The sequence below is a fragment of the Heloderma suspectum genome, chromosome 5, assembly GCF_057233095.1.
Source record: "Heloderma suspectum isolate Gila_16-S chromosome 5, 16-S_ref, whole genome shotgun sequence".
Taxonomy (NCBI): Eukaryota; Metazoa; Chordata; class Lepidosauria; order Squamata; family Helodermatidae; genus Heloderma; species Heloderma suspectum.
Window position 1 is genome coordinate 86312689 of NC_139462.1, and position 17170 is coordinate 86329858.

Below are 17170 nucleotides of genomic sequence, written 5' to 3' on the forward strand. Positions count from 1 at the left end.
GAAATTAAAAGACGCTTGCTCCTTGGGAGGAAAGCTATGGCAAACCTAGACAGCATAGTAAGAAGCAGAGACATCACCTTGCTGACAAAGGTCCGTCTAATCAAAGCTATGGTTTTCCCAGTAGTAATGTATGGCTGTGAGAGCTGGACTCTAAGGAAGGCTGAGCGCCAAAGAATTGATGCTTTCGAACTGTGGTGCTGGAGAAGACTCTTACGAGTCCCCTGGACTGCAAGGAGGTCAAATCAGTCCATCCTAAAGGAAATCAACCCTGAGTGCTCCTTGGAAGGACAGATACTGAAGCTGAAGCTCAAATATTTTGGCCATCTAATGCGAAGAGAAAACTCCCTGGAAAAGACCCTGATGCTGGGAAAAACTGAAGGCAAAAGGAGAAGGGGACGGCAGAGGATGAGATGGCTAGATAGCATCACTGATGCAATGAATATGGACTTGAGCACACTCCGGGAGAGAGCGCAGGACAGGAAGGCCTGGCGTGCTATGGTCCATGGGGTCACGAAGAGTCGGACACGACTGAACGACTGAACAAATTATGTTACTCTCTCAACAAATATAGGAATCACAATGTTAATATGTAGTATTTATCTATACTAGGTTATAAAATGATAGAGGTGTAGAAAATGTAGAAAACGAGAGATTTTTCTCCCTCTCAGTCAACACTGGAACTCCAGGTCCTCCATGAAGATGAAAGGTGGGAGAAAGCTTTTCACCCTTGCATCTCCTTTCTGTTCCTAAGTTGTTTTCCTCACCGTTGAAATTTAGATGGTAAGTATCTTGGGGCAGGGATCTCTTTTGGTTTTGGTTTATGTTACTCTGTAAAATGCAATGAAAGCAATAATATTGTCTTCATACAAACAATTAGATGGCAAGCTGAAAGAAATTGGAAGGTGTAGGAATCATGGGCTTCTTTAGATTTCCATTTGGATTTTTTCCCTTTGTTTTCTTCCTGAAATGCCTTTTCTTTGAACAAAACTTTGAAATAGTTAAAATACTTCTATTTAGGGAACGTGTGTCCTGACACAGAATAGCACAACAAAGGCTAAATAGCAGGTAAGCAGCATAATGTGTGGTTTGTGCAGCTATATCCAAGTTTTAAACATTTTGCCGATGGCAGTAAATGATGATGGGGAAAACAATGCAGTAAAACAGGTTTTTCAAATATTAAATTGACAAAGAACTGTTTCATACACTGCCCCCAGTGTTGGCTGCATACATGCATACACTGTTTTTAAGAGGCTACAGGAGCATGACTTGGCTAAAATTGGGGAGTGGGCTGGGGCAGCACAGCTACCACACTGTAGAACAGAGATAGGCAGACAGCATGCAGCCTTTGCTGCCGAAATTCACAATGGTGGCAAAAACAAAAATGCCAGCAATTTTCAAAGGAGATTTGACTGTTTTAGGTTTCTGTAGCAGTTTGCTACCCCTGCAGAAGCTTAAATAGGCCAAATCTTGCTTGAAAAAATAAGTAAGATTTGGACATTTTAGGCTTCCTTAGCGGTTTGCTGCTGGCAGTATTTCCTGTTGTCCTGCAGAGTGCACAGCCCACCCATGGATTCTGGTTCACCAGGGTGGGGCCTAAGTGAAAAATGGCCCCTAGCACCCCCCCCAAGGTTTCCCACCCCTGTTGTAGGACTTTTAGCATAACCCAGGGCTCTGTATATCCATGTGTATGTAAGTAGGGATCCATGCTGCATCCATTCCTTTTTCACACTAAACAGGGGCCTTTACTTGTACACACACAGAGCCTAGCTTCACATTTAGAAGAGGGTGCTTATGCCCAATTTGCTCTCCTGTGCACTGCCATGTGTACAACCTACATGCATGGGCCTTTGTCTGAAGCAACCCTAAGCCTACTGCAATAAGTGTGACATATAAAGTAACCATCACTTGAACAACTGACATTATCACTGGTTTCACACACACACACACACACACACACACACGTGTTCTCATTGCTTCTTTTCTGAATTTCAATAAAGGACTTTTTCTCCTTCGCTTGTTAAAATAAAACATGTATTTTCAACTTTAAGCAGCATGTATACCTAATGCCTGTTTTTATGCATGTTAGAAAGTAAGGTATGCTTCCATCTGGACTTGATGGTACCATCTCTGATATTGTTGGTTCAGATTACCAGAGGTGGCACTGATGTCAAAACTTCCCTATGCTTGGGAGAGAGGGGAAGAGTTGGATTAAAATTATGTCTTTGTGTTCTTTTTTGTTCAAGAAGCTGAAACAATATACTGGATACAAATGCATGATTCCTCAGTTTCTGGCTTGGTTAGCGTTACATCGAAACTCAGAACTCTGGCTTGTCTCTCTCCCAGTATGCCGAAGTTGTAACCCAAGGTTTGTTTAGCTACTCCTACTGACACGAGGAGCCAAGCGGAAGTGATTGAGCCACTTGCACTAACACACTGGCTTGCTCAGTGCGAACTAGGCCATGGTATCTGGATCTCTGTCTTTCTCCTTTTTGCTGTAAATTGGTGCAAAAAAAATCTGTTAAAAATGAAAATTTGCAGATTTCCATGGAATCACTCTGGCCACAACTATTCAGTTATAAAACCTGAATAATAATTACAGAATATTGTTTTTCAGGTTGTTTTTATAAAGGAAAGATGTATGTATGTAAGAAAAAAAATAATCTCTTGAGTATTTGAAATTTACTTATTTTAAAAGTAGAAGGGTAGGCCTCTGTAAGGCCAGGAGAGGGAGCTCTGAGTTTGGTAATAATGGGAGATACATACGCATGTGCCACAGGCAAGAAGTGTCTTGTCTCTGAGCTTTAGCCTGCACGTAGTTTTCATGGTCTAAAGAGATAACTAAACATCTTTATTCTGTTTTTGAAGTGACTGTAGAGGCACTTCCTTGAGGATTTAGTAATGGCTTGCAAACAATGTCTCCTTATGAGCTGACATCAGTGCAATTACTTGAGAATAATTGCAACCTAATTCTGTAGCTACTTAAAGGCACACATAATTGATGACTATTCAGTGTTCTTTGAAATAAGACATTAGTATTGCTTTAAAGAGGTCCATGTTGCAAGAGCCACTGTCCCAAATAGCATTATATGGGGCCCTTACTCGCTCAGAGCGTGCCAATGCCTGAGTGTAGTAATACTACATATACATGTTACTCTCTTGCTGAGAAGCCATGGGCGTTGTTGGAAAAATTAATTCTATCAGCCATCTATCTTCCACCTGCCTTCTGCACTTGGCTTAGACATGAGTAAGATTAAGCTAATAGAATGTCATAATCAAAACATTTAAACTGGTCTGTGTAACAGACTGTTGGAATGTTACACAAATGTTGTGGTAATATATACACGATTCCTAATAATATTCTACAATGTAAATATACATCTTACTAAAGCTATCTAGCCTGTGTCCATAAGGTTTCTGGTCACTGGCATCCTGAGAAGCTCAGTTGTTGTTATTTTTAAGCAGACTACAAGGTCATACGCACAAGGTGGGCCCTGCATGAATGCTGCGGAAGCCTGCACAAGTGGGGACCTAGTTAGGCAGGGAACCTCTGGCCCAGGGGTCCCAATGTAGCCCTCTAGGCTTCCTCCAGATGGCACTGCTCCCTTTTCCCCCAACCTTTCTTGATGGTTTCTTGGCTTTTGTGCAGTTTTTCCCCCCATTCTAAAAGGTTGACATGGCTCTCCTCTAAGGCTTAGCTACTGTCAATAAGAGCTTTAGGGAGCAATCCTATGGCTGCTAGTCAGTGGCTATACGGCCATAGGATATATCGGTTTCTGGGAACTGACCTCACAGCCCGCACTCCAAGGTCAGTTCCCTGAGAAATGACCTTCCCCCCTCCCGCGCTGCCTCGCAGGCAGCTCAGAACAGCCCTGCGCTCAGAAGAGGAGTGCAGAGCAGCGAAAACGGGGCATTCTGGGGCAGGGAGGGCAGAAATGCTGGTACAACGCCTGCAACGTGTTGTCCAGCAGCTGCTTCCCCCGCTCCGCTTTCCCGTAGCTAGACAGCCGAAATCAGCCAACTAGCCGCAAATGCAAGGCAGCTGAAGCGCAGAGGGGATGATCCCTTCTGTGCTTCTCCTGCCCTGCCTTGGATAGGCGGTCACCTCCAAGTTCGGAGGCGACTGCCTATCCTGGTAGGATTGCTCTCTTAACCACAATGTCCTGGTACTTTTTGTCCCACCCCTTTTGCCTTTGACCCTGCCCACCACTGGAATGCAGCCCCTGAGAGCGTCTCTGAAACTAAATTTGGTCCTTGGGCCCCTGCCCACCCTAATTGGTTGGAGTCATAATTTCTATGAACTGAGGCCTTGAGATGGATTATACATGGCTGCCCCAAGGGTTGTACCTCAAAAAAATACCAGTGGCATTTTTTTTAAAAAAAAATTGCAAGATGAGGACTGGGCTCAAATCCCCACTAATTTTGAATCTCAACTGGGTGTACTTGGGATTCTCTCTGTTATCCTACCTCACAGTGTGGTTGTGAGGGTAGAACCAGGGGTGGGGAGAGAACCATATACTCCACATATATTTTTCCTTGGAGGACGGGCAAAATAAAAATGTAATTAAAATATATCACACAGATGACATCACACAAGTCCAAGCAATATGTTCAGTTTCTCACCAATACCTTTACTGGTCTGGAGGGTTACTCTTCCCTGTCTGCGCAAACTGAGGAAGCCAGACAGCAGAATCACTGCATGTTGCAATCTGCGTTGTGTTGTGTACATGTGAGGAAGCCCTTAAAACTATCTAGAGGTTTCACAATTTGAGGTGTGTGAATATACCTTAAGAACTGATCCTGTACTGAGTACAATTTTATATCAGTGTCCATGGTCCTGTTTATTTCAACAGAGCAAGGCCTGGACCTTGTAGAATTCTCCCTCTCCCACCCCACATACACACGCTTCAAAGAAGACTCTTGCTGCAACAGACATATCAACCTTTTTGTCCTATCTTCCTATCTATCGTCTATCTATATGCACCATGGAAAGAGAGAGAGAAAGCATCATATTTAAATGTTTAATTTTATTTTAAATACTTCTGGAAAGATTATCCTACCCTTAGAAAATTGTATTATCTAGTTTACTTTCCATTTTCCAACCTGGATGTCCTATTTTGATGATTGAACAGTGCCATCATTCATTAAGCTGATTATGAATCAGGATAAGTCTCCAACACTGTTGACCATTTCTGTCCAAAGTAGAGTAGTCAACTGGGGGGGGGGGCACCTAGGGAGATCCCCACAGTCAGATGCAAGGATTTTTTGTAGAAATGCTGGAAATGTTGGCAGGTTTGCCAGAGTTTTTTGTATGCCCACTTGCATTGGCACTAAGTTCAATGAATGGATTCTGCCAAAGCAGTTTACATACTGTTGCATGTGAGACTGCTGGATGCATGCAGATGGTTCTTCTATGGTCTCATTTCATGAGCTATGTTGTGCAGAGGGTGGCTGGGTACCAGAAGAAAAATGATGAAGTGGGACAGAGCAATATAGCAGCACGGAAGGGCAGGTGTTGGGAGATTGGTCTTACACACACTTCTCCAGGTGGGTTCTCCATCTCGTGTTAAAATGCAAGTACTGGCTAAGCCAACCTTCCCCAACCTGGTGCTCTCCAGATATGTTGGTCTACAACTCCCAGCATGCTCCAACCAGCCAGGCTAGCTGGGACATGATAGTAGTCCAACACCATCTAGAGGGCACCAGGTTGAGGAAGGCTAAGCTAAACCTCCCATGCTTACCAGCACCAGCCATGGAAGTAAATAGAAAGTTATTGCTGTTACATGTATCCCATGGTCCTTTAATGTGCACCAAAATCTGCCTCCAGACCTGCCCCAAACTCCACCTCCTGGCCCCACCCATGTACCAGACTGTTTTAAATCAAAACTTTGCTACTGGGGGCCAAGCCAGGAGTGACATTCAGTGTGTTCTTGCATTAAACATGCTCCTTTTTAAATGCAAAAAAGCAGCTGGGTCTAGACGGCTGATAATTTTGGGGATCACAGGAGGTGAGATGGGGAAATTTAACCCTTTCCTCCTCTGCTGCCACCCTGGTGAAAACTGTTCTTCTGAAGAACCTATTTGCATTGGAAGGAAATCCCCCATGATGCCAAGGAGGGGGAAGGCTCTGCCCAATGCAAATAGCAGCTTCAGAGGAGCCATTCATCAGGATTGCAGCAAGGGAGGAAAGAAGTAAACTCACCCTCTGCACCTGCTGTGATCGAATAATTGTCAGCCCCTACCCCCAACAGCTATTTGCATTTTTAAAACATGTTTGTTAAGTGCAAAGACACATTTAACTTCATAACTAGTTAGGCCATGAGAAGAGAACCAAACTGAGTTCCTTGATGTAGCAATTGCCAAGCCAAGCTCTTTGGTGCTTTTTAGCTATTGTTTAGTATTTCCATGTTTTAAAAACATGTATCTGCTTATGATCTATACACATTGGGGTTTTATAGTACAAATACTTGATTTTCTTTTTGAATTGTAACATGAATCAATACAAAACATACAAATACTGAGGACATAATTAAATCGTTTTTCTTGAAGTCAATCAGCCCCAGGAATAGCTACTTCTCTTGTTTCCCTTACAAATGCTTGGTATCTTTGGGGACCATCATGTTAGCAAGGTATCATGCTGTACGTATTTGCACAAAGCCCCTAATAAACTGCATACACCTTCAAAACCGCCCCACAATAATTGTTCAAGAGATCCTGCATCATTCAATAAAGGCACTTATTTCCTATATGCATACAATAATGGTTCAATTCAAAACTGTATTCCACTGGTGAAATCTGGAATAATTCAACTGTCACAAAGAAGTTTTATGCTAAATTTGCATTGTATTTAATAAACAAAGTGGCTAATTCTGTGCACACTTTCTGTGCACACTTACTGGGATACAAGTTTCATTGAACATAGTGGAACCTACTCCTGAGTAGACATGTATAGAATTGCCCTGTAAATGCATTTAGGATTGAAGATGATGCATAATGGAGGCAAAGGAATAACTGAAACTTTTTGGTCACAAGAATATAGAAGATTAACTGTACTGTTATAGTGGTTCTTCCTATTTGACTATCTTGTTGGAAAATTGAAACTTACAATTCAGAAATTTTAATGATGGTTTTGAATGATGATTTTATCTTTTTCAATGGCAAGGAGGAGGAAAGTGCTCCAAAAAATTGAAAGAGGCTGGTCTGTCTATTAATGAGAAACACAGACCTCTAAACAATAAATGTTTGTTTCCCAGCTACTGCAAATGCTTAGAGAGAACTAAATTGCCTTTTATACTCAATAGCCTAATAACAAAAGACTGCTTTTCTTTCCTTTCCTTTTCTTTTTTCCCCCTTCCAATGGATTTGATGGTTCACTTGAGCTTTAAAATTGCATAAATGTTTACCAGTTATTACAGAACTCTTTTGTCAGGCTTAATATCTGTATATGTGGGTTTGAGACACGCAGATGCTCATGCATTGTAGTTATCCTTGAAAGAGCTTCTCTCAAAGCAGTCAAAGATATGATGTATTCTAGGTCTGTGATATGTGTAATCACAATTACTTTAACAGAGGATTTTTTGAAAGCTGTTTTTAACGTTCACGCTGATATTTCACATTCCCTATGCAAATTTTGCTCGGGCAGTTATGCTGAGCATATACACTCTTGTCTCCTCTTTAAAACAATGGAAGGTTTTTGATGTCTGTCCCTTTTCTACAAGACAGTGCACTCTAATTTATGTGAATGGCCTGAATGCAAGGAAATGCTAATTACTAAATATGGTGACTCTGGCATTAAGCTAAGTTGGGAACACATTTTAAATGTGGCTACATGAGTTCCAGACAGTAAGGATTCTGTTTTATTTTCCATTGGAAGTATTAAAAATATATATGAAATCATACACATCAACAGCATCAACATACAACAAGAATGAAGAGAGGGAATTGGCTTATGATACTGATGTGGGCCAGTTTCCATGCCAGTATAGAAAATGGGCACCTGGTTCCTTAACATTTTTTTGAAATTGAATGGCATTGCAACCTCTAGTAAAATCAGGTAGACTTTCCCTTATGTAAACGCCTACAATTGTATTGCCAAATGCCAGTCTTCATGTCAGGGAAGGCCATCCACAGATTAAAAACAATAGTTTAAAGCAGGGGTAGACACCCTGGTGTACTCCAGATGTTTGGACTACAACTCCCATCAAGACCCACCAAGCATGACCAATGGTCAGGGAGGATGGGACTTGTAGTCCAAAGTATCTGGAGGACAGGTTGCCTACTTCTGGCTTAGAAAAAATGACTGGTGCACAGGGTGGGCAATGGCATATGTGGGGGTGGATATCCAGGGAGCACATGGATATTTCTCCACATCATCTAAGGACAGAAAAATGCAAATCCAGAAAGCCTGCAAAGATACAAATAAAGAATCACTAATCTTATTGCTCAGTGATGGTGAGCCTTCAGCATTTGCTTTGGTCACCTGGAGATTGATTTAGGGCCTGGAGATGGGGTACCACTGAAAGTGTTTCCTCTTTCTGTCTTTAGTAATGCACAGGCTGCACCTACCCACCCCAAGAAGGAGCAAACATGAGATTTGTTTCTTAGGGTCCATGAGCACTTGAAAGCAGGCTTAACTTTTTAGAAATGAATTTGCACAATCTTCCCCAGACAGCATTCTGTTAATGCCGCTATTCAAATGATGAAGGGCAGCGGGGGGGGGGGGGGACTGGACACACTGACTGACATTGTATTGGGACCAGAGTAACAAGGTCTGTTATACGAACAATGAAAACAGAATTAGTGCCAGCACACAGCTGCTCCACTGGAATGACTGTGCCAAATTGGCATTATTTTTTAACATGCACTCCACTCTCGACCAGGATCCATTGTTTGGCTGTGGCTGTATTCCTGCAACTTTGCACATAATGTTATAAACGTCAACCGATCTGATTGGTGCTGCTCTGAAGTTAGACTTGAAATCTAAAATAAAATGACAACAAATGAGGCATTTTAAACCACTAGTATTGATGGAAGTGCTACACAGGCTAAATAAATTCCAATGTTCTGGGAGTTAATGTTTGTCTCATTTTGCATAAGTGCAAGTATCTGATAAAGTTAGGTAGCAACAAAATTAAAAGTTAGCAAGCATGGCCACCATTTAAATGTTTAGTTTTTGCTTAGTGCTCACATGAATACTTAAACCAAGTGGCCATCCCATGTGTGAAGTTGATTTAAAAATTCCCTCAACCATGTGGAAACCTGATCATTACCTGGTCCATCATCAGAGGTTTCTGGATGAACAAGGTAGAACCTCCAGCCCTAATTACTGGATCTTGCTGACCTTGGGCACATACAGATATTTCTAGAGCTATTGTTTAAACCAAGTGTGAAGAATTTCAGGCCTGTGGGCCAAATCCAGCCCCTCTTAGGATCCCTGTTTGGCCCTCCAGGGTTCCCCAAATGGCCATGCCCCCTCCTCTTGCCCTACCCACTTTCCCCAACTCCCAGTCGTTTGGCAGTTTCCTGGCTTTTGTACAGTTCCTTCCCATTCTAAAAGGTTGAAATGCCTCTCTTGAGGCTTAGTTACTAACAGTAAGAGCTTTGGAGAGCAATCCTATGGCCCCTAGGCAGCATCTGGGGAGCCATGGGATAGTTCAGATTCCTCATTTGGAAGCCGACGGGCATCCCGATAGCACTGCGCTCTTAAGCTACAATATGCTGGTATTCGTCGTACTTTTGCCCCTCTCCTTTTGCCTTTAGCCCTGTTCCTTTTGCTTTCAGTCCACTCACCACTGGAATGCGGCCACTGAGATCTTTCCCAAAATGGAGTTCGGCCTTCGGGATGAAAGAGGTTCTGAACACCTAGTTTAAGTACTAGTTTATTGTTCCATTGTGCTCCTGTATTGTTTTTGGTATTGTCTGCTCCTCCCTGTTCCTGCTTCCTTTAATCATATCTTTGGCTCTTGACTTCACTTTGCCTCTTTCTCCACTAGCATCTCAGCCCAATTGGATGGATTCCATGGTAACAATTCTGCTTGCTCCCAACTATGCATGCCTGCTTGCTGTGCTGGATCAGCCTTGGACAGTATCCAGCTAAGACTTATTTCTGTAAAGTAACCTTGGGTGAATGTGCCATATCTTCTTCTTTGGCAGTTGTGATGCACATACCTAAAATATGCCTCCGTTTATACCCATGATAATCTTCATTTTCAAGAGTTTGTACAGTAATGTTTCTCTACCTTTCTACTACATCAAAGTATGCCCAGTTACGGTAATACAGTGAGATACAGTATCAGAGCATATAGCTACATATTTTACTATCTTGGCTTTGGATCTTACTTGATAAAGAACCAACTCAATCCTCCCAATTATAATTGTAGGATGTGGTTCTTCAGATTTGGTAAATCGATGGCAGTTGGACAGGTGGCTGCTGATACACTCTTGTGTATACCACTTTAGAAAATGGTGTGGCTCATGCACCCTATTTTGTGGGCTGGAGGTGGCTTGGGGTGGAATTTGAAGAAACCCAGCCTGAGGCTTCATCATCTCAGCTTTGAATAATTTTGGATTGGTCCAGATCTAGGAAAAAAGCTGTGCATGTATTGCTGTGGCTGGTGACAAATTTCGGATTAGGATTTAAATAATTTATGATCCCAAATTATGCAAATTTTACACTTTCTCATTCTGTGCTCTCCAGCAAGTCACAACTGCATTAACAGGAAGAGACTTTATTAGTTATGCACCCTTAAGTGAATCATAACAGCTACTACACTGACATTTTAACAAGGTAGCTGGGCCATTATGCTGGTAAAACAAATGTTATTTGACCAAGCACTTTGAAAGAGACATGGGAGCTAAAAGTAGTGTAACTCTGTGTCTGCTTCCTTGTACCCTAGTGGACCAGCTGATTTTTCACAATGAACTATCTCATCCATGTGCAATTAACACAGTGCTAAAAACTGCAACAGAAAAAGGAAGGAAAGGGCTTTATGGTGATTATCTACTTCTCTGGTTGTCCTACCTGGCCCATATGCAAGGAAGAATCCTCTCATATCCATCAGTTCATTATCATAACCATGCCATCCATTTTGCCAGGCATTTCTTTTTCCAGTGCCATTCTCCCAAAACGGAAGGGTATGTTTGCTCTGCAGGGAAAAGAAACTCTGTACAGCATCAACTTGTTAAGTATCTCAAGCTACCTACTTGGGAAGAGATTTCCTTGTGAAACCAATCAAACCTCCTTCCAAGAAAAGGTGGTTGTTGGTATGAATGGATTTAAAGAATGAAGATATTAAATTAAGTAAGTAATTGTATTTAGTTGCATTGACAAAAGGTCACAGTACTGAAAATACAGAACATATGCAAAGGATATGATACATGTCTACTTAGGTGTAGGTCCCATTGAGTTTTAAAAACTCAGTTTTAAAAAACCTATACCACCTTTCACGCATCAAAGTGGGTTCTGGAACAGTGTACAAAGAAAACAGCACATCAACAATAAAATAAAAAGTCCAAAAATGTGGGGAATAAAAGGAACTCATCAACCAGCTAAAAGCATGTCACAGTGTTTTAAAAGAATAATTAAAATGTGCAGGCAAACAAACATTTTAACCTGGAGCCTAAAAGAATACAATGCTGGTGTCAGGTGAATATCCCTTGGGAGGGCATTCGAGTCAAGACACCAGCACAGAAAAGGCCCCCTCCTTCATTCCTTCCTAATACACTTCTCTGACCAAAGACACCTGGAGAAGGAACCCATCCAATTATCCCAACATACAGGCAGGTTGGTATGGGAGGAGGTGCTTCCTAAAGTATTTGGATCCCAAACTGTTTGGAGCTTTAAAGGTAAGCACCAGCACCTTGAATTGGGCTCAGGAGCAAATGGGAAGACAATAGAATTCAGAATTGGTGTAATATGGTTCCACCTACTCAAAATCGTCAGAATCCCATCTGCGTAATTCTGCACTAGTTGAAGCTTCCAAACTATCTTCAGGGGCAGCCTCACATATAACACATTACTGTAATCCAACCTGGAGGTTACCAGAGTATGTTTCACTGTAGCCAGGTTATCACAGACTATGAAAGGCCACAGCTGGAACCAGTCAAAGCTGGAAAAAAGTTACCAGCTCAGTGGAACTTAATTAGGGTGTGTGTACAGGACTGCAGCCTTAGGTTTAGTTTTACATGGTGATTTAAGTTTTGCCTTTTATAGACATAAGGGTGCTGGGATAAAAAAAAAAAATAGAAATGGCATACTAGATGAAAAAGCAGAATAGAACAAAAGAATATAAGAAGAGCCATGCTGGATCAGACCAAGGGTCCATCTAGTCCAGCATTCTATTCACACAATGGCCAGAATACCATTGCAAATGACAACTCTTAGGTATAACTGGTCTAGTTGGTCATTCTATATGACCATTCAGTATTGCTTACTTACCATTAAGCATTATTTTATTAACACAGTTGGATCAATATTGTTTTGCAAGGTGACCCCCATCTTTTCAAAGAGCACCTAGAAAACTCAGACATCTTTTTAACTTGCATTATCAGTAATTGTGAGAACAATTCAGGATAACTTGTTGACATTGGAGACATTTTTGAGTAAGCCTTGATGAAATTTGAGAAGAGGTCATAGCAACTCTTTGAGCTGCTCTTTGAACCACATACATTAGGGTTCTTTCTGCTCTATATTCTGTATCTGAGAGTCCAGAACTCATTGTCCAACATTCTACTGAGTTGCACCACCCTATGCACCAAATCCCTGTTGCAGTCTATGCTTCCTCTTCAGTCAGAAAAGCACTGTGTGTGTGTGTGTGTGTGTGTGTATTGGGGGTTGGTACATTGTCACATCAGCCATGACAGCTGCAACAAGCGATGGGTCACAGCTGGAGGGCCAGCCTCATGCCTACTTTGTATATATGCTTTCCACTGACTCAGTTCCCACTTTCTATGATAATTATAATTATTTTTAGCCTTCCACTTCACTCTGCTGGCATATCAGTTTTATGAAATCACCATTTACTTACAAATTCTAGAAAATCTGTATTGCATTTGAAGGTGTGCACATAAAATGAAAGTTGCTGTGCTTTTGGACTGCATGCTCAGTATGTGCTGACATACCCATTCTCTTTATACAACAGCCTGAACAGAGGACATTTAATTTCTTGGTTTTGACACACCACTAACTGAGCCAACAGCGATGTCTGCTGTTGAAAGGCTTAACTTGAGTTATGTCATGCTGATTCTAGAGAGTTTGCAAATTAGGTAAGCTTTGGCAGGCCATAGGCGGATGATAGCAAACATGGTAGACGCTGCCTAATGGTGTTCAGGCCACTGACGGTTAGCTCTCTGGAACTGAATTAAACAGAACAGCAGTGCAAGAGGGCCCTGCAGTATGCTAAGGGAGTCCATTTTCTTCTTTGCTCACTCTGAATGCTGTCAGTGTAAATAGATAGAGAAAAGGAAACAGATTTAATTTGTCAGCTAGAATTGTTCAATTATCTAGTGCATCTGCTGACTATTAGATACAAAGAAATATATGGCTACTCTTGGGATTCTGAAGTTTTCAAGGTGTTGTGTTTTTTTTTTTAAATGACTACAGCGCTGACAGTTTCTAGGCATAGATTCTCATCATAAATAGAATAAAAATCAAAAGGCAGCCCAGGATCAATTTATCGTGTTACTAGCTCAAATTCACTGAAACCATAAATTGAAAGGGCATCATTCTTGGGTTGAGCCATCAGTCATTTGTGTTGTTGTCAGAATCACTCAAAAAGGAAGGGGAATTTGAATAAGCTAATGTGAAAGCAGTGGCTGTATGCAGGATCTGGGTATAGCTGAAATCATGAATCTCTCCAACGTATAAGGCTCAAATTCAACAGGAGAGATAATGATGTGTGATGCAGGTGGCATTCAAACTGTGCATATTTATCCCTAGCAGTACCCAAATCACAACAGGTCCTTCTGTTGCTCATACTTTAGGAAGCTCCAGAAGGTACCTACTGGATCAGCTCTGATAATCAGACTCCAGGTGTTGTAAGACCATGTTTTACATGGTCTTTAATGTTTTAAAGACATTAAAGATATCTTTAATGATGAGCTCTACTTCTGTTCTGTCTGGGAAAGGAAGACCTGTGGAGCCAGCCAAATCAACAACGTTTATTAATGGGGTCCTTAATAATGACTTATTCTCTGTGCTAGCACTTGTGGCAGGAAGTAATCTGATAGGAATTAATCAGTTAAAATAGGTTGATTTGGAAATTCAACATTATTTGTTCATGAAGACCTCTAGGCCCAGCTGCCCTCCCTGGGGGTCACTTAGCTTCCAACGAATGTCGCTTTTGGCAATTGCTTACAAAAGCAAAAGAGGCACTAACGGGTGATGCAAGAGATCTAGCTGAGATACTGAGCTCATGTTCCTACTGCTCTCCCCAAATAATACAGCTGGAATTGGTGCTTGTTACTGATAGCAGACCACAGGTATCATATCATAGAATCATAGAATAGTAGGGTTGGAAGGGGCCTACAAGGCCATCGAGTCCAACCCCCTGCTCAATGCAGGAATCCAAGTCAGAGCATCCCTGACAGATGGCTGTCCAGCCTCGTCTTGAACGCCTGCAGTGTGGGAGAGCCCACTACCTCCCTAGGTAATTGGTTCCGTTGTCATATTGCTCTAACAGTCAGGAAGTTTTTCCTGATATTCAGCCGGAATCTGGCTTCCTATAACTTGAGCCGATGATTCCGCATCCTGCACTCTGGAATGATTGAGAAGAGATGCTGGCCTTCCTCTCTGTGACAACCTTTCAAGTACTTGAAGAGTGCTATCATATCTCCCCTCAGTCTTCTCTTCTCAAGGCTAAACATGCCCAGTTCTTTCAGTCTCTCCTCATAGGGCTTTGTTTCCAGTCCCCTGATCATCTTCGTTGCCCTCCTCTGAACCCTCTCCAGTTTGTTTGCATCCTTCTTCAAGTGTGGTGCCCAGAACTGGACACAGTACTCCAGATGAGGTCTAACCAGTGCTGAGTAGAGGGGAACTAGTACTTCCTGGGATTTGGAAGCTATGTGTCTATTAATGCAGCCCAAAATAGCATTTGCTTATTGACCTTCCATTTGCCTATATGACTTTCCACCCCAGACTTAGGGTGTATTCCTCTGCTATCTGAAAATGTTTTGTTATAATGTAGCCTATAAATATTAAAAATAACTATCTGAGATTAAGCAGGTGATGACCAAAGATGCCTTCTTGGACGTGACACCTTGGATTTGAAATGCCCTCCCCAGAGAAGCTCGTTGGTCTTGCACTTGATACCAGGCAATGGCTTTTAAAAAATTTGTCCAGGTATTTCAGAACACTGAATAGTTACTTCAATTGCAGTTTTACACTTTGGTCTGGCTTTATTGGTTGCTGCTATCCCTGTGTTATATATTGTTTAACTGTTGATTTTTTCATTTTATAGTTTTATTCTTTTAACTGTTCTGCCTTGGGAGTGGAGCATATGCTGAAGGGGGCAGCTTACAAATTTCCTAAATAAATATTCACACCTTTCTAACAGTTTACTCCACAATAAAGTCCTCTCCACCAAGTTAACAGTGTGAACAGTTCAGAAGTCAAGTATTTTACTGTTGCAGTAAAAGACTTCATAAAATAGTAGGATTGGGAGGGGCCTACAAGGCCATCGAGTCCAACCCCTTGCTCAATGCAGGAATCCAAGTCAGAGCATCCCTGACAGATGGCTGTCCAGTCTTAAATGCCTCCAGTGTGGGAGAGCCCACTACCTCCCTTGGTAATTGGTTCCATTGTCACATTGCTCTAACAGTCAGGAAGTTTTCCCTGATGTTCAGCCGGAATCTGGCTTCCTGTAACTTGAGCCCATGATTCCGTGTCCTGCACTCTGGGATGATCAAGAAGAGATGCTGGCCTTCCTCTCTGTGACAACCTTTCAAGTACTTGAAGAGTGCTATCATATCTCCCCTCAGTCTTCTCTTCTCAAGGCTAAACGTGCCCAGTTCTTTCAGTCTCTCCTCATAGAGCTTTGTTTCCAGTCCCCTGATCATCTTCGTTGCCCTCCTCTGAACCCTCTCCAGTTTGTCTGCATCCTTCTTCAAGTGTGGTGCCCAGAACTGGACACAGTACTCCAGATGAGGCCTAGCCAGTGCTGAGTAGAGGGGAACTAGTACTTCCTGTGATTTGGAAGCTATGCTTCTATTAATGCAGCCCAAAATAGCATTTGCCTTTTTTGCAGCCACATCACATTGTTGGCTCATATTCAGCTTGTGATCTACAGCAATTCCAAGATCCATCTCACTTGTATTGTTGAGCCATGTATCCCCCATCTTGTAACTGTGTATTGGGTTTCTTTTTCCTAGGTGCAGAACTTGGCATTTATCCCTATTAAATTTCATTCTGATGTTTTCAGCCCAGCACTCCAGCCTCTCAAGTTCACTCTGAATTTTGTTTGTCATCCAGGGTATTAGCTATCCCACTCAATTTTGTGTCATCTGCAAATTTGATCAGCATTCCCTGCACCTCCTCCTCCAAGTAATTAATGAAAATGTTGAAGAGCACTGGGCCCAGGACTGAGCCCTGCGGTACCCCGCTCGTTACCTCTCACCGGTTTGAGAAGGTCCCTTTGAACTTCTCTTTGTTTTGCTTATATTTCATGGATATACTATATTTCTTTCATAGGAACTAACACTGGCATACATAAGGGTACATTATGAGCCCTATTCGGGCATTCTGAAAACTATTTATTTGCACATGCAATCAGGGAACAGAGCACACAGCACTTCCCCATTCCCCTGATGTCCATGCAGACATCTACAAAATAGAGCCCTGATTGCCTGTGCAAATAAATAGTTTTTAGAATGCCCAAACAGAGCTATGGTCTCCCATCCAGGCAGTGACCAGACCCAAACTTGCTTAGCACTGGCAAAACTGCTCCATTTTGTGCATTAGACCATGCTCTATGTGAGAGCATGGATATGAAAGTACCCTCAATCTCATAATAAAATCTCCGCATTATATCAGAACGCAAAAGTAGAAAAGCTGGCTCTGAGATATCCTAATTTGCCTCCCTTCTTTCCTGTGAAATGTCTAGAATTTTCATAGACTAGCCCTGAATATTGGCAGTTTTAAACACATGTTATTTTGATAATATATATTAAAGGTGATCAT

General features: G+C 42.0%; 1 protein-coding gene across 1 annotated transcript in view; it reads right to left on the reverse strand.

The window, feature by feature from the left end:
* Positions 1-6434: 6434 nt before the first annotated feature.
* ENPP6 (ectonucleotide pyrophosphatase/phosphodiesterase 6) overlaps positions 6435-17170 on the reverse strand; it is a 55043-nt gene continuing 44307 nt past the window's right edge. Inside the window, exons 7-8 of the mRNA XM_084860300.1 lie at positions 11018-11141; positions 6435-8976 (exon numbers count right to left, since the gene is read on the reverse strand). Of these exons, the coding sequence (XP_084716426.1) occupies positions 8771-8976; positions 11018-11141 (330 nt within the window). The 3' untranslated portion in view covers positions 6435-8770. The remainder of the gene's footprint in view (positions 8977-11017; positions 11142-17170) is intronic.